Source organism: Anastrepha obliqua, chromosome 3, assembly GCF_027943255.1.
Source record: "Anastrepha obliqua isolate idAnaObli1 chromosome 3, idAnaObli1_1.0, whole genome shotgun sequence".
NCBI classification, from domain to species: Eukaryota; Metazoa; Arthropoda; class Insecta; order Diptera; family Tephritidae; genus Anastrepha; species Anastrepha obliqua.
In genome coordinates, this window is record NC_072894.1 from 18,948,552 (window position 1) to 18,970,887 (window position 22,336).

The following is a 22,336-nucleotide window of genomic DNA, read 5'->3' on the forward strand; positions in this document are numbered from 1 at the left end:
AAATGTCTAAGTGAAATTTTTGGGGACGTGAAGTTTGCTCAAACTGAGGTGGGAAGAGTGCAAGCAAAACATATTTTTAAACAATTTAATTATATTTATTACTAAATATATTTCGTGCCTTACTTCAATAAAATTATGAGCTTTGCAGATGCTTTGAAAGATGATAATATAACTTTTGTAATATATTTTAAGAAAAACTTCCTAACAAAAAAAAGGAAAAATAAATTACAGTCACATCATAGAAAAATCTATAAATTGAACACAAAAAACAATTTAAAACAGCAATTCTTAAAATTTCTATAATATTATATATAAGAACAGACTTTCATTAATCCTATTCGTTAAGCAGATTTTCGGTATGGTTTTTCTGGCAGCACTCGATCATTGATCGTTTAGCAGACAAATTGGATTTTTTTTCTTTACTAGATCTGCTAGGGATGCCCTATAATGATAAACAAAAAGTATTTAAAATGCCATACTTATAAATAGAAGTTTAGGGAGCAGTTGGGAGTTTTATAGTCATAAGAAAGCAATCAGAAACTCTCACGATGATTCCAGGCTCTACTGGGCTTATTCAAAAATACCAATAAGGGTGCATGTACATGCCCTTATTAGGGGTCTCGCTGATTCGGCTTGATTTAAAATTCAGTTACTGTTGAGTCTATGGTTTTCCAAGTACAACATCTTCTCATACTTCCTAAACCAAGTACACAAGTACTTAGTTATGCTGCATATGCACTTAAAACTTGCACAAGTTTGCAAAGTTAACAACATTTTTTTTCCAATCAGAAGTTTCTAGTTAAAACGAAAACAGAAAACGACAAAAAGCTCCGTTTATTAGAAACGGCTTTGCTCTATGCCATCGCTAAAATTTCCCTGTATCGAAAATTCATAATTTTCATCGTTCTCCTCCGTCACTTCTTGTAGTGCTTGCAAATTATTATTTTTTTTCGTATTATCATTACTACGATTTCTCATGTCCACATCTTTGAAAACACTCAACCGCCTAGTCGACGAACGTGTTAGATATGATGAGCGTGTCGTGGAGGTACGACGTAATTGCCTTCGCCCCATCCAGAGGCGACGAAATTCCATACGAAAGCGTGGATGTGTCGCCGCATAAAGATACGGATTAATGCAGGCTGAAGTCTTGCAGAAGAGCGCCGGTATCATTGAACTTAGTGGCGTTAGATATTTCTGTTTTCCGAAAACGCCCATCATAGCGACTACTGAGTATGGCGTCCAAGCTAGAAACCACAAACCGATGATACCCGCAATATTTATGGCCAAGTTTTGTTCAGTCTTATTCTTGTCTTTGTTGGATTGTATGCGATTGGCGGCAAACACCACTTTCAAGATGTAGAAATATGAGAAACAGATGATGCTGAAGGGCACACACCACGCGGCTACGAAGAATGAAAACATGAAAATGCGCGGACCCAGACCTTTGTCAAGGTAATCGAAACTGCAGGTGGTAAGGAAACCTTCGGGTACATATACAGATAGACCAATATCCAGAGCTGGCACAATGGAGAAGGCAAAACTGTAGATCCAAATTATGGTTATAACGTAGGTAGAACGTAGTTTGGCCGTCTTACGTAATGGGTCGAGTGGATGCACGACAACATTATATCGATCGAGTGCTATGGCAGTTAGTGTTCCTATTGATGCGGTGCCACTAAGACCACCGAGGAAACCGTAGATGCGACAACCTATAAGTAAGAAGTAGAAGAAAAAAGATACATAAAGAAGATGAAGCAAAATAAGTTAATCGTTTATAGAATTATTTTATAGAAAAAATATTTTGTAATCATTTATCAGAAGACGCTTAGTTTTACGCTTTCTTAAAATATAAATACGAGGGCGATTCAATAAGTACCCGTGTTTGATGACAGAAGACGTTCCTGAGGGAAGTTGGTCATGCGCTGCCATCTATCAAACGACGACCAAATAAATTTCAGATTGATTGATAGGCTATTTTGGATTGGGCAGCTATTTGAGTAAGACGTGTTTCGTGATTTGCGCTAAGATGGAAAGAGAGCAGAATCGTGCTGTAATTCCTGCTTGTTTTTGGATTGGAAAAAATGCGAAAAGTTAAAAGCAAATTTCGATGCTGTCTATGGGGAAGCTTCGCCATCTATGACCACAGTTAGATATTGGTTCAACGAATTTAAACGTCGGCGAATATCCTTTTTTGATGAGAAGCGACTAGGACGCCCGGCAGATGTTATTATCGAGGAATTCAAGCAAAAAGTCCATCGCATGATTCTCGCTGATCGACGATCGAAAGTGCGCGAAGTAACAGAGGCCATACGTGTGCCGATCGGAATGGCAATTAATATTTCCCATGATAAGTTGGCGATGAAATAATTGTCGGCCCGATGAGTGCCACGATTACTCGCGGATGCGATTTAAGAGAACAGTGGTACGAGAGATTCGAGGGGATTTGTGGGACGAGTTGTCACCGTTGGCGAAACCTGGATTCCTCATTCCCCACTAGAAACTAAGCAGCATTCAAAGCAATGGATTTCTTTCGAAAATCTACTCCAAAGAAGGCGAAGACAGTCCTATCGGCCGGAAAGGTCTTATGCGAACGGTGATATCCTTGTAGATTTTTTAGAAATAGGAAGAACGATCACGAGTAGTATTTGACAAAAAATTGAAGGAGACACGTCCGCATTTAGTGAAAAAGAACGTGCGGTTTCACCACAATAACGCACCAGCACTTTCAACCGGAGTTGTCGCCATCAAACTGTGAACTGCGTTGTGAATTGTTGCCGCATCCCCGTATTCACCCGATCTGTCTCCTTGTATCTTTTTCTTGTTCCCTAAACTAAATGACTCGCGGGAAAAAAATTTAGTTGAAACGATTAAGTCATCGCCAAGACAGAGATGTATTTTGGTGGGGTTAAGAAAATGGCCAAAGCGTTGGGAGAAGTGTATTTTTCTAAAAGGGGACTATGTTGAAAAATAAACAAAAAAAATTTGAAGGAATGGTGTCTTCATTTCTAATACAGGTACTTATTGTATTCTCCTCGTAAAAATAATATAAAAATGTATATACGGATAATGAAATTTAACAACTTATTCGTTTTCTGCTTGATTGGGGCGCGATAAGGGGGCGTTCATAAATTACGTGAGGTGTTTTTTTTAATTTTCTGTACCTCCCTCCCCCCCTGGTGAGATGTCGTGAGATTTTATTCAATCCCTTCCCCCATCCCCCAATCTCACGTGAGTTTTTTCAAAATGTGGGCTTCTTATGTAAAAGCGTTGGATTGTTATTGTAAAAAGAAAAAAAATTTGCTTCGTGCTTTTATTTACGACTAGTTAAGACTAGTAATCAATATTGCTGAGAGTTATAAGTGTAATTGCATTCGCGATTACTATTAATAAGTCACAAGGCCAAACTGTATCAATTTGTGGTATTGATTTAGAATACCCATGTTTTTCTCATGGCCAACTTTATGTTTCATGCTCAAGAGTTGGTAAGCCAGCGGTATTTTCATTTATTCAACAACGCATGAAAAAAATTGCGTGATATTTGCCGAGACCCCCCCTCTCTCCAACGTAAGATTAGATGAGATTTGACTCGACCCCCTCCCCCCTTAAACATCTCACGTAATTTATGGACGCCCCCTAACCGCTTACGCGATTTTGGCCGAATATTTTCAGAACCGTAGCATTTGTTTCCGTTTGGGTGAAATGACGATATGATTAACACCTCAATACTTAAAGCTAAATCACAGCAGATATTCCTACCTTCCTTAGTATGGATGTAAGAGCTAAATCAATTGAGAATTTGAGCGAGTGAGAATTCAAGGATTTTGATCTTACTTTAAATATGAATATAAAGGGTGTTTATATAGCTGCATGGGACTTATCGATATCGATAAATGTGGCTCGACAGCTGAGACTAATAAACTGTATTGGCATTTCAGTTCAGTAAGGTTTGGCAAGACATCGTTTAACGCCAGAACAATACTCCCAAATTGTTGTCCTTTGTCCTTCGACCTTGTGGAACATTCGAAGAGGCTGTGCTTTGGTTTTCCATTATTCAGCTCGCAAAAATGACAGTTACTTGTTTCAATGAAGTCCAATTTTCTGGAGCGATAACAAAGAATATAATGTGCCGTATAGTATCCAGTGAGAGCTCGCAAGTTCTCTCTATCCATATTTAGGAGCCCACCTGATTCTGTTCTAGAAGGCAGTATAAATTGTTTTGCCTGCCTGTCTATTGGACTTCCCATCCAGTAACGTATGAGCACTGCGTCTTTTAGTCGGTTATAGCTTCTTTAAGTGGGCTTTGATAAGATCGCAAAAGGAGTCTGGTTTATACAATTTTAATGTGTCGCCTTTCTTCGTTACGTACTCCATCTCGCTGCTATCCTCAATTTCATGCTCTGATATCCAGCAGGCTATATTTGAATAAGAAATACCCATGCGGCAAGCGTTGGCTGTTAAAAGTGAGTATTTTTCTTATAAGTCAAGTATCTCCACTTTTATAAAAAAAGCAGTATATACATAGACTTCATTCGCATTAGCGTTTGTTTACGTTTTTATTTTTTTCGTTGAAAAAATGTTGAACATAACGATTGCGCAACGAATTGTTGTGAAATTTCACATGAAACTGGGAAAGATTGCTACGGATACATACTGAATCTGAAGTTCAAACTATTAGTTCACATTTCTGCCTCCTACCACCACTTGATGATTTCATCCAAGGAGAGGTCTTGAAGGCCATCTGCTTGCTGAAACTCAATGGGAATTGGCACGGCCCCTTTCCGGCATTGGACAACAGAGTAGGCTTGGTCCTTGATCCAACGATCCTCGCCATGCTCTTAACTCCATACCATCCAGAGTCGTGCTTGACAAGAGATACAGTGTGGTGCTGCCAGAGGCAAAACTCTGAAAATGAGTCCGGCAAACACTGTTTACGCATTTTCACAGATAGCTCCAGGACCGAGCACGGCTCCGGCTCTGGTGTCTACGTGGAATCCAGCGGGAAAAAACTACACTTTGCTCTTGGAATGTGCGTATCTGTGTTTCATGCAGAAGTGTATGTTGTGCGGAAGCAATGAACTTTGTTGTGGAAAACAGATGGAGAAGCAGATCTATAAGTGTCTGCGGCGACGGTCAAGCTGCGCTCATGGCCATAGACAGGCCCCATTTCAAGGGTAGTCGAGTGCTGTAAATCCTGAGAAAGCCTGCAGATGGACAAAACTGATGTTACCAGTCATGCACGAACGACTGTCGCAGTTCCTCCTGTCACTAAGCAGAGGGGACTGTAGGAGGATGGTTGGATTGAAGACGGGCCACTTTCTATGAGCAAAGCACATGGAAAAGGTGGGCACCTCAGACTGTGCACTCTGCCCAGCATATGGAGAGGAGGATGACACGGCGGACCACTTTCTGTGCGTCTGCCCCGCCTTCTCTCGAACCAGGCTTGAGAACTTTGGAACTGATGTGTTAAGAAGTGACCACCTTGGCTCATTGGCACCACAAAATCTACTCGCATTTCTTCGGTCGAGTAGATTTAAAGAAAATTAAAAAGGAAATCCGAGTGCAGTACAATGGGCTTAATTGTGTCTGAGTGCTGTATTTGCTAGTATGTCCCGACAAAAAAAAAAGCTGCCTTCATAGAAATATTAAGAAATAGCAGTAAACTATGATCTACGGTTCTCTGTCAAGAAAATGCATTCGCTTATTCCGTATTGTCTATCAAAAGGATTCTGAACAAGTACAGCATTTCAGTGTACTATCCGCCTTAGCCTTCACAGGATAGAGAAATCTTTATTAGTAGGTCCCGATTTAAGTTCGTTGATAACGAAAGCGGTACGCGTTCTGAAACAGTTCTAGCAGACTTCCAATACTGTTGCGGGCAGAGCAACCCCTAATACTTTTACTGATGACAGGCAACACTGGGCGATCATTTAAGAGCAAGGATTAGGAAAGTTTCTTTGCAAAGTGATGGATTTAGGAGTTATCAATTTGACTTATTGAAATGAAATTTTTACTTTTACTTGCAACTCATATTACTCTTTCTGTTTTACTTACCAACATCACCAAGGGCTGGACCCTGTTTGAAGTTATTATAAATGGCAATGGGGCATTTGCTCAACATGAGAAGATCACTCACAGCCAAATTGATGACCAATATGTTTGCAGGTGTGCGCAAGGACTTGCAGCTGTAAGAAAATACCAAGCAAGTGGTTTGTTAGAAATATATTTTGTAATAAAAATCAAGTTTATATATAACATACCATAAATGTGAAATTTATGTGATAAAGGCAATAGTGAGTTATATTTTTAGAAAGCTAGGGCATAACTGACTTATTTTAGATATAAACAAGCCAGAATTCGGACTATGATTAAAAAAAAAAAAATAAATAAATAATTGGCGCGCACACTTCAGGTGTTTGGCTGAGCTCCTCCTTCTATTTGTGTTGTATATCTTGTTGTTGCTCCACAAATGAAGAGCCCTACAATTTTCAGCCAACTCCGAACGGGGGATGGTTTTTTCTTGGCAGAAATCGTAGGTTTGCCATTGGTTGCCGAGCTGCGACCGCTATTAGAAAAGCTTTTTCTTCGATTTGGTGTTTCACGAAGATTCGAAGCTAGGTTCGCTCCGATATGCGAATGGTAGTCACTCACCAACCCATTCGACTACGGCGGCCGGAAAAAACATTATTTTATATTTTGTGAGATCTGCAAAAGTGCAGATGGCAGTTCCAAATCACATTCTCTGGCACATAGCTCTAGGGTGGGGATCTCCTGAACTGCCCGAGAAATTTCCATTGTAATTGTCTTCTTGAAATGCCTCGCCACTGATTCTATTTGGCTCTCTTTAGCTTACTAAACCTGTGCGCCCTGTTTTAAAGTACATTTGAATTTGAATTTTGAATTTATTTATTACTAGTATAATAATACATTATAATTTACAATAAACTGTAAGTCCTACAGAGACTATTAAAAGTCTGTTCGTAGGCTAGTAGCATTTATAATGACAATCTTATAAACTAAATATAACATTTAACAAAATAAATTTTGTATGTAACATACGTAACATACATTTGACTTACTAACTAACTAACAACAAACTTACTTATATCTAGCGGTTCTATGAAGAACATAAAATAATTTTTTTTTTTTTTTTTTATTTTTTTTATTTTTTTTTATTTTACAATGAAATAGCGGGATATTAACAAATATCATAGGTGTAGATTAGTTTTTGTTAACCAGATTTTTATATCTTTTTTATTTTTGTCGTTAATTACATCATAGGCTTTTAACCTCTTTGGAAGCTGATTAAATATTTGAATGCTATGGTTTATGTAACATTTTGAATCAATACGTAATTTACATTTTATGTGCTCAATTTGTCTATTTCTAGTATTTATTATCCTTGATAGAAAAGAAGTTAAGTTATTGTAATTTTGTATTAAAGCTGTAAAGTAGAACAACTTTTTTATCGAAAGAATGTTGTTAATATTTAAGGAATTATCTGTTATTGAGTTTTGTTTACTCTTAAATATTATTTTTAATATTTTATTTTGTACTAATTCAATCCTATTTAGTTCAGATTTGTACGCACCTCCCCAAGCTACGATACCGTAAGAGGTGACTGACTCAAATAGGGCATAATAAATAGTTAATAATTGTTCTTTGTTTAATATATATTTTAATTTGGCAAAAACAAAGATTAAATATCTATTTCGCTTTATTAAATAATTAATTTGAAAATCCCATTTTAACTTATAATCGATTAAAATGCCAAGATATTTAGTGCTTTCAACCCGTGTTATTGGAATACAGTTACATTTACTGTATTCTGTACCGAACTTTTTAAACCAACCAGTATTTCATGCCTGGGGCAACTTTGATGCAAAAGTATATTAATACCTATATGAAACTTTAACATAAAATCGTTAACAAATTTCAAACAGATATACATATTAATTTGTCATAAGCACGTTTAAGCGGATATATGCAATGTGGAAGCAATTGAAAAAAATTTAAGATTTAATACACCTGATAGATCAAAGTAAAGAGAATATTTTCGACTTCATTCTTGTAAGCAAAAACGTAACAATAAATTAATTCACAGAGCAAACATAAAAACAAAAATAAGTAAATATGTAAGTACACACATACAGGGTTTGATTGAAAAGTAATGAGCCTTCCTGCGGGGAGCGTCTGCCAAGTGATCAACCGAATCGGCTGGTGGGGGAAAATGGTCGTTGGACCTTCCCCTTCCACTAGAAACCGGTCCCAGTTCGCTAGCAACAGCGGTGCAGTCAACATCGCTCCGCACGTGAAAGCTGTTTTAAAAGTATGTTAGGATTTTGCAGTGGCGAAAATGCAGCGATCATTGGAGCAACGTTACTCGATCAAATTTTGCGTAAAGCTAAACAAAACGTGTACCGAAACCATTGGGTTACTCAAGGAGGCTTACGGGGACAAATCTCTGTCTAGTGCCCAGGTAAAACGGTGCCACAAGACGTTCAAGGGTTCGGCCCGACCTCGTCAACAATTGGACCCTTCATCACGACAATGCGCCGGCGCACACCGCCTTCCTCTGCACATCTGCATTGGCCAAGATGGGGGTTCCGGTGCTTCCCCACTCTCCCTACAGCCCAGACCTGTCCCCTCCGGACTTCTTCTTGTTCCCGCGCCTGAAAAGAAAGCTGAAGGGGAGACGTTTCGACTCCATCGAGGCGATCCAAAAAACTGTGACAGCCGAATTGAACGCGATTCCGGCGGATGAGCTTAAAAAATGTTTTCTGCAGTGGAAGGACCGCTACCAGCGGTGTATTGACGCTCAAGGGTCCTATTTTGAAGAATATTAGTTGTATAAGCCAAAAGGTTTAATAAAACTGCTTAAAAAAATAAGGCTCATTACTTTTCAATCAAACCCTGTATATCGTTTTTAAATTAGCTAGTTACTAGTACTTATACACAAATAGTGGCAAAATTGTGTTCTGAATCTTCTCTCCATCCAACATTTTCGAAGGACAAGACAATTTCAAGTATCATCAAATAAATAAAATCTAAGCATTTTTCAAATATATGTATATGTAGATGTACAGATGTATTTATTTTCCTATTATGATTGTGCATGTATAACTACAATATACACAGTACAGTACTCATATGTACTTATATACATATATCTATCAATGTGGGGGTAAGCTACAATCTCGGAGAATGTGTCAGTGTCAACAGTCGTTCACATGACGATTCCACAAACAAATGCAATTGCCTACTCAGCACTTTGTCTAGCCTTCTCAAAAGTGGACCATCGTCAGGAATGCACATATCTGTGTACATCTGGCCTTCAATTCAACACCTCAAATCCCTTATTGAACTCTCACTCAAATGTGTTCATTGTTTTTCCATTCAGGTGTGCTCATGTGCGATAAATTACCAGTGGCGGATTTAATAAGGGCAGAAAATGGGTTTTATATGTTAAAAATTACTTAAATATATTTATGTAGATTTAGAAAGATGCCATTTCTTAAGATTTCACCACCAAAATTGGAACTCGATTAACGATTTTGTCCAGCCTCATAGAAATTCTACAAGTACAGTCGGCTCAATCAGGAAGACACAAAGAAGCCAAATACGAATGCATGGCTTTCCTTCGAACAGGCAGTGAACGATTCAATTTGATTAGAATCTTGTCGATCTATAGTATACCTTGTTATTACTCGTATTATACGAGTATAATATCATAACATCAGTGGTCGCCGTTGCCGAATGGGTTGGTACGTGACTACTCGTACCATTCGGATATCGGAGCGAACCTAGCTTCGAATCTTCGGAAAATCGGAAAACACCAAAATGAAGAAAAAGCTTTTCTAATAGTGTTCGCCCCTTGGCAGGCAATGGCAAAGCTCCGAGTGTATTTCTGCTATGAAAAAGCTCCTCATAAAAAATACCTAACGTTCGGAGACGGCTTAAAACTGTTCGGCCAAACACCCAAAAAGGGTGTAAGCGCCAATTATATATATACATGTATATAACTATAACATCATAAATTCAGTTCTTCTCATTTTAGATCTCATTTTTGGGAAATGCTGCTGGAGTGACAATTTATGCATTAATTTAATTTTTTCATAGTTTTAATAGACCTCTTAAAGCTAATATGAGCCTAAATTACTAAAGATAATTAAGAAAAAGAGCTAAAAAATTCCTTCTTTCACATGGAAAGGTCAAGCGAAACGTGACTCGAGAACTCATTAAATTCTCTAGGTGCGCGAAGCATTTATGTTAAGCGTTTTAAGATGAAATGGATAAGTGTAACGTAGAGTTCTAGTAGGGATATGAAAATGAATGTTTCGCGACAGAGATGAGGAATACATTTCTCTTTAAATAACATTAAAAACAAAAAAAAAGCGAGTGTAAATACGATAAGAAAAGCACATTTTTATAGTTTGAAATACACTTTATTTTTCAGTATAGATTCCCTGATCATTAATCCACTTGTTCCAACGAGATTCCAATTTATGAGTTCCATCCCCGAATCTGGAAGGGCTGCAAAATATGACAATAGCTGTTATGACCTCATAATTTGATGAAAAATGCTTTTCGCGCATGAATTTTTTACATCTGGAAAAAGATGGAAGTCACTAGGGGATAAACCTGGTAAATACGATGGATGCACCAACCATTAAAGTTCGAATGCATGGATTTTAGTCATTGTCAAAATGCTCTTGTGAAAAATAGTTTTTTCTTTTGCAAACTGGGTCTTTTTTCACGAATTTTTTCCAACAGCTGGTCTAAAAGGTTACAATAATATTCAGAATTTATTGTTTTACCAGTTTGCAAATAATCCACAAACAAACTTCCCTTCGCGTTCCGAAAAACTGATGTAACGTCTACTTGGCCGATTTCTGGACACAAATTCGTATCGGAGCCGAAGAATCAGGTTCACACCACTCTTTAGCCTTTTGCTTTGATTTAGGAGCATGGTGACGCATGGCATGGTAGACACAAGTCTCATTCATAGTGATGCATCGACGCACAACACCCTCTAAATGTTGCTGATAAAATCGTATTCGAATGTGTTTTTGTTCCATTGTTAGCACTCATTGTGCACACAGGTTTCTGAATCCCAAGACTTCTGTCAAAATATTGCTAACACTGCTCTTTCCGCCAAAGAGATGGCTAGGGCTTCTACTAAATCTCTTTGAGTGACTCGACGCTTTTCCAATACGAAATCTTGTATTTTTTCCAGTTTCTGGTGTCGTTGCTGGTGGACGTCCTTGACGTGGATGGTCTTCAAGATTTGTACCACCACGTTTGAATTCAGCAACCGATCTTTCTACTGCACTAATTCATGGTAAAAAGTCTTTATAGACTTTCAACATTCGCTCATAAATTTCCGTTGCTTTTAAGCTTTCCAAAAATAAAAATTCAATTACTGCGCGATACTTGATTTTTTTGCATTATAGAAAATAATGTGACACACTCTATTATCGAGCCCCAAAACTTATTGAGCTACCTCGTAGTGATTGCTAATATTTCAGTTGTCAAATTTGGCTTGTTTTTAATTACATACAATACTTTGTAATTTAGATTATTAAATAAAAAATTACAATTCTCTTTACACCGTTTTGTTACATTTTCTATAGCTTTACGGCATTTACCAAACGTATTACAGGGTGAAAGTTTGATCCATTCATACCGATGCTTAAATTATCTCAATTACAAATGAAAGGAATTTAAAGACAAGTAATATTAGTAATAATACCAGCTAGAAGCCCCCAGTTCAGCTAAAAATAAATAAACGAACAAAACGTGATCGAATAAAAATGAGTAAGCCAAATACTTGTGTGAGCACAGAATCTCATTGCCACGCACGTTTTTTGTTATAAGGCGTCTTCGATTCGCCACTCCTCTGTTCGCCATGTTTGAGATTTGCTCCCCATCAGTTCCTATATTTTAGCATAGGGCCTCGATAAAACATCTCCATCTTGTTCTGTTCTTGGCCACAAGCTTAATTTCGTTTCACGTCTTTTCAGACTCTTCGACTTCCTTCTGAACCGTTCTCCTCGATGACGATTGGTGACCAACCTTGTAAGCACCTTGTGGGTTCCAGTCCAAGGCTTGGCGACAATTTTCACTTGCGTCTTTGCGAAGCGTATGGCCAATTCACCACCAATATCTTTATCAGCTCAGCTATCGGTTGAGTTTTATACCTCTCGTACAGCTCGCCATTGCATATGGTATTGAGCCACCATATCTTCAATATTCTGCGCAGAAAATATCTGTTTACGCAGCTTTGCATTTTGTTCACTATCCGGATGTTTCCAAGCCAGGTTTCTGAGTCATACCTGAGCAGCAAGACATTACATTTGACTTGAAAATTCGGAGTTTTGTTTGCAGGCTGAAGACACTCGATGATCATATGGAACGAAGTTGTGCGAACGCGCCGTTTGCTTTGCTTATTCTGGCGGTAGAGTCTATCTTTCCACTATCTTCAGTGGCTATAATACTGCCTAAGTATGAAAAGGGATCTGCTCACTTGACGAAATTTGAAATTTGCATGTTAAAGCAACAATAAAGTTATCGAGCAAGAAACACCGCTAGCGAGTATGTTTATACCTCATGAAACTGGCATAACTCTCTACTATAAATGCTGCCAACTCTCTTCTTTAAGAGTTTTATTATAACGATTTCGTGCAAGGAGACTTTTGTTGCTTTAACATTGCGAATTCTCTTTTGGTATGGTAAAAGGTCTAATGCAATTTGTGGCTGCCCTTTTCTCATACTACCAACATAAAAAAAAAAATAAATAATTGGCGCGTACACTTCTGTTAGGTGCTTGGCCGAGCTCCTCCTCCTATTTGTGGTGTGCGTGTTGATGTTGTTCCACAAATGGAGGGACCTACAGTTTCAAGCCCACTCCGAACCGCAGATATTTTTATGAGGAACTTTTTCATGGCAGAAATACACTCGGAGGCTTGCATTGTTTGCCGAGGGGCGAGCGCTATTAGAAAAATGTTTTTTTTTTATTAATTTTGCTTTCACCGAGATTCGAACCAACGATCTCTCTGTGAATTCCGAATGGTAATCACGCACCAACCCATTCGGCTACGGTGGCCGCCATACTACCAACATACTTTATGTTTATTTATACCAGTTGCTTCATCTATACGCCACTCACTAATGCATGGCGAATCGAAGTCGCCTATACTTACAATTACTTAACGGCACAATATTTGTGCTTTCTGAACACCCAATTTCTTTGGGAAACGCGCAACCGTTGGTATGCGCATTTAAAATAGGAAAATTTCTGGTACAAACAACTGGTACAAGCAAGCGGCTATTCAAAATATTTCTCTGGGTCACTGTATTTCTATGAAACGAACTTCTCCGTATTTTTACAAACGTATACCCCCATAGCAAGTACTAAGAACACATAATTACTTTTATATGTATGGTAAGTGTAATTGTATTCATGGAAATGCGGCAATTATCTTGTTCATTCACTTACCGTAGAAACATAAATATGACAAATGAATTGCCAAGACAACCAACGGTTGATATGATGATATAAATTATAGCCATAATATAGTAAGTGCGGGTACTTGGTGGTTCGAATCGCAACCAAAATGTGTTTATCCTCCCTATGTACGAAACATCATAATTGCCATCGTAACGCCTTAGTGCCGGATATGAAGTACTGCAAATGTAAAAGAAAAAAACAAACACATTTAACGCATGCCACGAAACACCAATTGATAGAACTTTTTTTTTCTAATTGCAGTCGCCCTCCGGCAGATAATGGCAAACCTCCGAACACATTGGGTTGGGGAATAAGTTCATAGTGCTTTTATTTTTTGTTTTTTTGAGGCTTAGAAATGGAATACCCGGGAGGCAAAAGCAACATTTACGACACCTGCTCTTCTTTGCTTTTTATCGAGGTCAAAAAGCTGCCAATATGCAACTGGTTTGCAATGTTCAAAAATGGCGAATTTGATGTCGATGGCACGTCCCGCACCGGAAGACCTTCTGAATTCGATGAAGAACGTCTCAAATCACTTTTGAATGAAAAGGTCGTCAAACCAGTCGAGAATTGGCGGCGAAAATGAAGTGCGCACATAAAACGGTTCTCAATCACCTTCATTCAATGGCTTAAGTGTCTCACAAACTCAACGAAAAAACAAAGAAAGTCACCCTTAAATTGCTTCTCAACATTTCGCCCGCCATCGGGGAACACGCGGTCATAAACAGCGCTTTTGTACCGATGCGTCACGGGATATGAGAAATGGTGCCTATAAATCAATATGAAGCAAAGAAAGGAGTGGATGGCTCTAGGAGATACGCCAAAGCCGAGAGGCAAAATGGATCTTCATCCACAGAGGACATGGTGCACTGGTGCTTTGCAGTTTCTTTATTCTCAAGACGGCATAGGTATATTGGATCACCACAGGAGTTGTGCCCTACTAAGCTTTAGGAGAAAGGTCGCTAATTTCCTGTTTGCTTCCTTTACAAAACACTTGGCTACTCTGCAAGAGTTCAACACAGACCAACCTCTTCTATGGGTAGACCTCATGAAGTCGTCAATATATAATTGAATCGATGCAGTATTGCCATCTAGAAAGGTTTCAGGTTGCAGCTTCTTCATTAGCCAATCTGTGAGCCAACTCGTTCCCTGTAATACCACAATGTTCAAGCACCCAAATAAAACAAACTTTGCTGTGTTTTGCAACACAGTTCAGTTTTATTTTACATTCACCGATTAATTTCGAACAGTGCTTTCAGTACAGCTTTACTGTAACATCAAATTCCAATACTACTACCCCACCACTTTTTCTCAATTAGCCAGTATACTACATTCAAGACGGTATAAACTTCCGTTAAGAATTCCGCAGCCATCTGTCTTGTGGCGTAGGAGTAGTTAGTGGCTTCGTCTTCGAAGTCCATTCAGTTTCTGCATGACTGATTTTGGATACTTCGGTGTAGAAGGTGTGCTGAAATCCCGTTAATAAGTTCTCTGGACTTAACCATTGAGCTCAATCTGGGTCAAAACATTATACTTCCTACCGAAGCTAACTTAAAGCACCGGATTTTCCGCTGAAACTGAGATCAGAGGGTACTGGTGGGCAGTGTTTTCTTCGTTTCGGAGTTCGTGGTTGTTGTGGCTTAATATTAAAAATGCGGCTGGAGCCTTTTCGGGCTCGATATGTAGTTGTATGGCAACCGGGTATTGGAGTCAATGTACGGCAGAGGTTTATATAAGCCTCGAAGCAAGCGCACCAAGATGGCTAGTGTGTCCTTACGAAACTACCAATTGGGTGCGTAATTGACCGGTAAGGTCGACGTCGACAGATACCCACGTAAAGTCGACCAGATGTTATTCACCTAGTTTATTATAATATTTTAAGATAATTGGCATGCTATGAATTTAACTGTATAAATATTTGAACGAAATTTATGAACACCTGCGCAATTATTGTACGCTAGAGCCTCACATTTAACAAATATTATTCGCAGATGTGCATATGTCAGCAAATATTGCTGCTAAATGTTAAATAGAACAGTTATTTGCATGCGTCTCGTCACATCATCATAAACGTTTTGTGTTTTGGCCAACACTCTTCACCTGCCTACCGTCCGCCAGGGCTTTTCGCTCACTGCCCACCTGTCATGCGTTCTCTCTACTAGTGCATTGGCCTGCTATTATATTGTAGTAGATGTGAAGTAGGCTATAGGCTGATGCGGACCTTTTCATTTTATAAAATGGTGGTTCTGCAAAAAGTGAATTTCGTGCACTGAGCGATTTTTTCTTCATGGGCGCACATTTGGGGTACCGAAAGTCCACATGTCATTTAAGAAAATAATTATGCAAATACAACGAGTCCTTGCTTGGTGTAGTTGTTGGGCTGGCGGGACTCAGACATGACGCTCCGGCCATTTTTTAACTCCTACAAAAAATAGGATTTGTCGAACTCTCCAAAATACGCCTCTGTCTCGGCTCTCTGACTTCCTTGTTTGAATTACATTTTTTCCCGCGAGTCATTGCTTCATGTTAGGGAACAAGAAAAAGTCACAGGGAGCCAGATCGGCTGAATACGGGGGTGCGGTAACAATTCAGAGCGCAATTCACGAAGTTTGGTGGCGACAACTCCGAATGAATGTGCGGACGGGTTGTTGTGGTGAAACAGCGCCTTATTTCTGGCCAAATGCGGACGTGTTTCCCTCAATTTTTTGTGAAAGTGGTCCAATGACTCACTGTAGTATTATCCAGTAATCGTTCTTTCTTTTTCTAAAAAATCTATGAGGATGCTACCGTTTGCATCCGAAAAAATCGTCGACATGACCTTTTCGGCCGATGGGACTTTCTTCGCCTTTTTTTGAGCACATTCACCGGGGGAAATCCATTGTTTTGAATGTTGCTTAGTTTCTGGTGGGTAATGAAGAATCCAAGTTTCATCAACGGTGACTACTCGATGCAAATAACGGATGTTCACCCACGGCTAACTGGGTGCGTCCCTAGGGACCGGAACAACCGCCAGTTGACGCTCTAACAGAACTGATTTGAATTGTTTTTTTCTTGTTAAGTTGCACATCTGTGATTAACATTCGTAGCAAAATTTTATTGTAAAAGTTACTTATTTGTAAAAATTACGATGTCTTGCAAGTGTTTTCGATATATTGGACTGTTAAAAATAGATTTGACTTTGCATTAAATTTTTGGGTTAAAAATGGTGCGAAAACCTTACATACATATGTTGGTAGAATTTTGTTGTAAAGATACTCTAGACAAAGCAGCCGTTTTCAAGTAACATGAGCGCCTCAGAAGACATCGTGAGGCCATCGAGAATAACGGAAAGAGAACGTAGTGGCGGGCCGTCGACATCGAAAACTGATAAAAGCATCAATTCAATACAAAAAAGGTTGATCAATAACCGCAAATTAACCATCAAGGAGTTGGCAGATGATTTGGGCTTGAGTCGTATTGCTGTAAAGAGACACTGCGCCGATATTACCAAAGACATGATTTCCAAGAGAGAATCCGACCCAAAATTCATCAAGCCCAACAGCATCATTACTGAAGGAGAGAGGTTAGTTTATGAGTAAGACACGCAATCCAAACATCAGATATCAGGTAGTGAGTGGAGAGCTCCACATGAACCAACAGCCAAAAAAACACACCGTTTTCAGTTTAAAAAAAGGTGATGCCTACGGTTTTTGTGAATTACAACGGCATTGTATACCACGAATTTTTGTACACTTCGAGAAGGTCAGACAGCTAATAAGGACTAGTATTTGAGCGTAATGAGAGATTTACGTGAAGCAATTCCCAAAAAAGGAAGTATTTGTGGGAAAGCAACTCGTGCATTTTGCACTACGATAACGCACCGTCGCACAGTGTCATCGTTATCAGTGAATGTTTGACCAAGAACGAAACGAATACCATCCAACAGCCATCGAATTTTTCTAATATGACTCCATGCAACTTTTTTTCTGTTTGATTGCGCCAAAAAATCACTAGAGGAAACGAGTTTTAACAGCGGAAAGGAAAATTCCGGGATGGTTCTAATGGCTATACCGAAGATACAATTACAGAAATGTTTCGAGCGCTGGATTAAAAGCTGCCATAAATGCGTCGTAATGGATGGCCAGTACTTTGAAGGCAATAATATCACTTTTGAGGAATAAACTTGTATTTTGAATTTTCTGAATATTTATTTCAACAAATGTTATTGTGTTTTATTTATAAAAAACAAAATCGATGGTCTTATTAAGTTACCCTGTATGTGAATTCTTACTTACTTTAACGTTTCATTTGCTAAATTCATTTCAATCAAATCGTCTTTGTCCGTTGATGATTGATTCAACGTTGACCAGGTGCTATCATCAAGTGGCCAAGGATTTTCAAAGCTGTCTGTCGTGCTGTTGGGCGGCAGTAAATTGGTGGGTATATTGGTCATTGCCATTGTAGCAGAGGTAGAGGCAATTGTTGTTGCAACGGACATGATGGTTCTGCCAGTTTGACTGCCAAAGTTACTGCTACTGTCACTACTGTTGGTATTGGTGCTGCGACTAATTGCCAACGTGTTGTACATGTCTATCCGTTGCTGGCACACTTACAGCTTTTCTGTTAGTTATTTCCCTTGCGCCATTCAATCGTTTCTGAAGTGTTGCATACCTATACAGTATTGCACTGGCAACACGTTCAAGTCAATTATGTTGTTCCTTATGTGATTGAGAATACAAAATTTAATTCGGTACCAGCTGTGTTTGTCGTTTATGGCTGTGCGTCGTCGTAGTCAAATGCGTTGTTGTTGTCGTTCAGGCTGCTGCGATTGCTGTAGTTTTTCGATCGTTTTCGTTGTAAGTTCGCTTCCACTTTGCCGTTGCTCTGTTTGCTGCTCTTTTAGGGTATAAATAACAACAATTGTTTATGGCAATGGATGTGAGTTTGTTGTACTTTTTGCGCTTGTTCTCCGCTTTGACGGCATCAATGTCATGTGGGTGCTACTAAAGATGCAATCGCCAATTACTGCTGATGCCCTGCCGTTACTGCTGCTCATTTCAAGACAAATTTTAAATTTGTTGTTTTAATCACTAGTCGTAATTGGTGTTCTACAAATGGTGGTGTTATTGCGCTTGTTTGAGTTTTCCCATTTATGTTAATTGAATCATTTGCTTGCTATATTTGACTTTTCGGACGTTTCCTTTCAATTGCCTCTCGTCACACTAAAAATGAATAAAATAAGTGGTTCGGCGCAATGATTCTATTGATATTTGTCCTCCTAATGGGATTTTAAGGAGCGGTGTCGCAGGTGTACCACAGCGCACCTCCATATACATATGCACGAGTGTATGTGCAGCTGAATGTTTTTCGAACTTGCAACCCTAATACGCAATTTGCTTCATATTCCTCGTGCTTTCTTACAACATTAGGTAGCATTCATTTCTATTAGTTGCAGGCAAAGATATCTGAAAGAAAGCAAAACATGTTTATGTATGTCAGTATGTCAGCAAATGCGATTATATAAGTAATGTCCATATGTTCAAAGAGCCCTGAAATTGAATCGAACTATTTTTGTAGCTCAATCAAAAAGCCAATCAGCTTTTCGGTGGTTATTAAGAGTCGCAATTCTTTTCCTTAATTGGCAAATTATAGTTTGATAATTTGATGGAAAAATATATTAGGTGAGGCAAGCAGTTATGAGAGTTGTCTTTAATTAGCTACATTTTGCGACGTATTCGTCGTATTGGTTCATTCATACTTTATGGCGACTTTAAGACGGCACTACGCTTCAAATGAAAAATATATAAAAATGAGAAATAAAAATAGTTCTTTCACAGCTTACCATTTGGAAAAGCCAGTTCACGGCTATAACTTAAGGTAAAGGTAACGTAAAAGGTAACGTAAAGGTAAAAAATGGAAAACTCGATACTTTCTTCAGTACCGCTAAAGTCGATTTGAATGGACAGAGTAGGCGAGCAAAAAATGTGCGCTCTTTATCGATCCAATGCAGCATCGAATGTAGCAAGCTGTGGTTCCGATGGGGTATTCATCGTATACTTCTACTCAAATATGAACGAGACGGTATCAATAAAACGGTCCGCGGATGACATATGGCAAAAATAAATTTTTTGTTTTTTGGTAGGACTGTTATAAGCTTACGTGGCAAATTTCAGCGTGATATGTCACATAGTTTGTTTTCTGTGCTACTGTAAACAAGTCAAGCTCGAGTGTGTTCTTCGAATTCTCTTTTATGACTTCAATTGTCTCAAAATGTTTTCCACGGAGCGGCAACTTGAGCTTGGGAAACAGGAAAAAGCCACATGGAGCCATATCAGGCGAATACGGTGCTTGCGGAACGATATTAACATTATTTTTGTTCAAATAATCGCGAGCAAGACGTGATGTGTGAGCTGGTGCATTATCGTGATGCAAGAACCATGACTTGTTGTCCCACAATTCCTTCCTTTTAAGACGAATATTCTCGCGCAAACGCTTTAAAACGTCTAAATAATATTCAACGTTAACCGATTTTGCGATTTGTGCGATTTTCAAACTCAATTTCCTTTACTTTTCCGATGTTTTCGTCGTTTACTGATGTTGCTGGACGACGTTCATGAGGCAAGTTTTCAACCGATGTACGGCCCTCTTTGAACGATTTGTACCACTGGAAAACACGTGCACGCGATAGAGCAGAGTCCCCATATTTATTTTACAAATTATTTTTGCCATATGTCATCCGCGGACCGTTTTATTGATACCGTCTCGTTCATATTTGAGCAGAAGTTATTTCGAAAAAATCATTAAAACTTTATGCGCAAATGGTTTAAATTTGTTTTATGGTCGATCCTTAGCTTCTGGGCTATGCTAGTACTACTAACATGCCGGTCAACTTCGATTATTTCTGTGATTTTGTCGACATTATCGAGATTTCCTACATTATCGACATTTTCTTTAACATCAAAAATTCCTGAACGGAATCGACGGAAGAAATCCATTATTTCCTCGGTAGATGGCTGTAGTGATTGTTAATAATCGCGTATCGATCAAACATTTTAAAGTTGATGCTCCTTGTGACATTTCACACTCTCACAAAACTCTTTTCCTTTTTATTTTTGTTTCATTCAGCTGTGAGTTACAGGGTGTTAACAATGGAAATCAACAAAAAGAAAATTTACAGTTCTTCTATGATAATGGCGAAAATGCAGCCAGGTCGCTGAAGTTGTGAATGGGGTTTATGGTGCCGATACTGTAACAGCTGATTACGTGCAATTTTGGTTTCGCCGATTCCGTCCAGGCATCATTTATGTTAAAGAAATAAGTAATATGCTCAATTTTAATTGTAATCAACTTCATAAAGCCAACGATGTTGTGACTGTAGATGAACAATCGCATCCATCCACACGTTCCATACAGTACATTCCAAATAAGCCGCCAAAGGATGGAATTAAGAGAAGGGATTACTGAATTTCCGTTGCGGGAAGAACTTTACACCGGCAAACCTCCAGCAGCTCAGCAAATGAGAAATGTTGGAGATAATGTTGTGAAACGTTTAGTTCACAGGTATTACAATACGGATCGAACAGTTTTGGATGTAAATTTTTTTACACCACTTCCACTGTGCAAAAATCTCATGCTTAACATTTGTGGAAAACTTAGGCAAGAATAAGACATGCGTTCCAGAAGAATTTCGATGAAATAGATTTATTACAATAAATATAAAACCGGCGTCAAAGCGATGGTTCGAATGTTTCAAGTGAATCAACAGAAGTATTCAGAGTAGTTATTTTTCCACAATAACCATAAACTTAACAAAAATTTGTAGCAAACCAAAATTAATTTAAATAAACTTCAATAAGATTGAAGAGAGATTTTGATTTTTTCTAGGGTGTAACTTCTGGTGAAAATGACCATATGGAGAAAATGAGACACACCATCAAGGAAAAAAATGATCAAAAGTCAAAGAAAATTTGAAGTCACCTTAAAATTATAAAACTGCATACCCAATTTTAAATAATACATTTAAGGGAGAAAACCGATTTAGGAGGCCGAAAGTTTGATTTTCTTCGTGCATTTTTTGAACAAGGAAGGAATAATCAGAGATTGTTTAAACTTGGAGGGTATTTTACTCATATTTTTAAGTACACTTTAAAAGTTTTTCAAGCCATTTCCACTGGAAATAGTGGCGTTAGAGCGTTTGTGGCATCTTGCGTCTTGAAGTTGCAATTTTTCTCCGTAATCAACAACAATTTTTTTTTTCGTTAACAACATATTTCTTAAGAATATGAACCTAGCTTTAATAAAATAATATTGAAAATTGCATAGTTTTGAGACGCTTGAATGCCATTTTTTCATACAATATTTTTTATCTATTTTGCTTAAAAAAAAAAAAAAATTATGATAATATTGTATATAATCCCAGAATTAGGTTCATAGGAATTAGGATTGAATAAAGAATACTCCAAAAAAAAATTTATAATGATTGGTTGATAACTTTTTGAGCTAGAGTGCCCACCAGTTGAAAAAAAGTACTTTGAGAAAAACATCGTTCTAACTAACGCGCGCTACGGTGCGGAACCGACGGGCAGTCACTTAAGTGCTCATAGAATCGGGAATAATGCGAATTTCGCTTTAAAATTTTTACCACATATTCTTGAGTAGTTATACTAACAATTTATGTAATAAAAAAAGTCGATTTTTTGATAAGTCTAAACTGGTTTCCTCCCTTAAGGCCTTCGCCTAATTTGAAATGGTGTTTTTTGGGTGTTTCTTTAAAATCGTGTAAAACGGAAACAAAAAACGACTTTTTACTTTTGTTTTCAGTATTTTTTTTTCACAAATTTTTTATTT

General features: G+C 38.3%; 1 protein-coding gene across 1 annotated transcript; it reads right to left on the reverse strand.

Moving 5' to 3' along the window:
• Nucleotides 1-837: 837 nt before the first annotated feature.
• Nucleotides 838-18,083, reverse strand: LOC129240705 (opsin, ultraviolet-sensitive). The gene is made up of 4 exons (XM_054876658.1): nucleotides 17,785-18,083; nucleotides 13,499-13,687; nucleotides 6,055-6,185; nucleotides 838-1,712 (listed from the first exon to the last, which is right to left on the reverse strand). Exons 1-4 carry the CDS (start codon nucleotides 18,075-18,077, stop codon nucleotides 838-840), a joined length of 1,488 nt encoding a protein of 495 aa, XP_054732633.1. The 5' UTR covers nucleotides 18,078-18,083.
• Between the last annotated feature and the right edge of the window lie 4,253 nt (nucleotides 18,084-22,336).

Excerpts from the sequence above, each read along its gene's own strand:
- LOC129240705 (XM_054876658.1), bottom strand. The coding sequence starts at position 18,077 with ATGTACAACACGTTGGCAATTAGTCGCAGCACCAATACCAACAGTAGT. Across the intron at positions 13,688-17,784 it reads TTAGCAAATGAAACGTTAAA|TACTTCATATCCGGCACTAA; the intron begins GTAAGTAAGAAT and ends TTACATTTGCAG. Across the intron at positions 6,186-13,498 it reads GTCATATTTATGTTTCTACG|CTGCAAGTCCTTGCGCACAC; the intron begins GTAAGTGAATGA and ends ATTTTCTTACAG.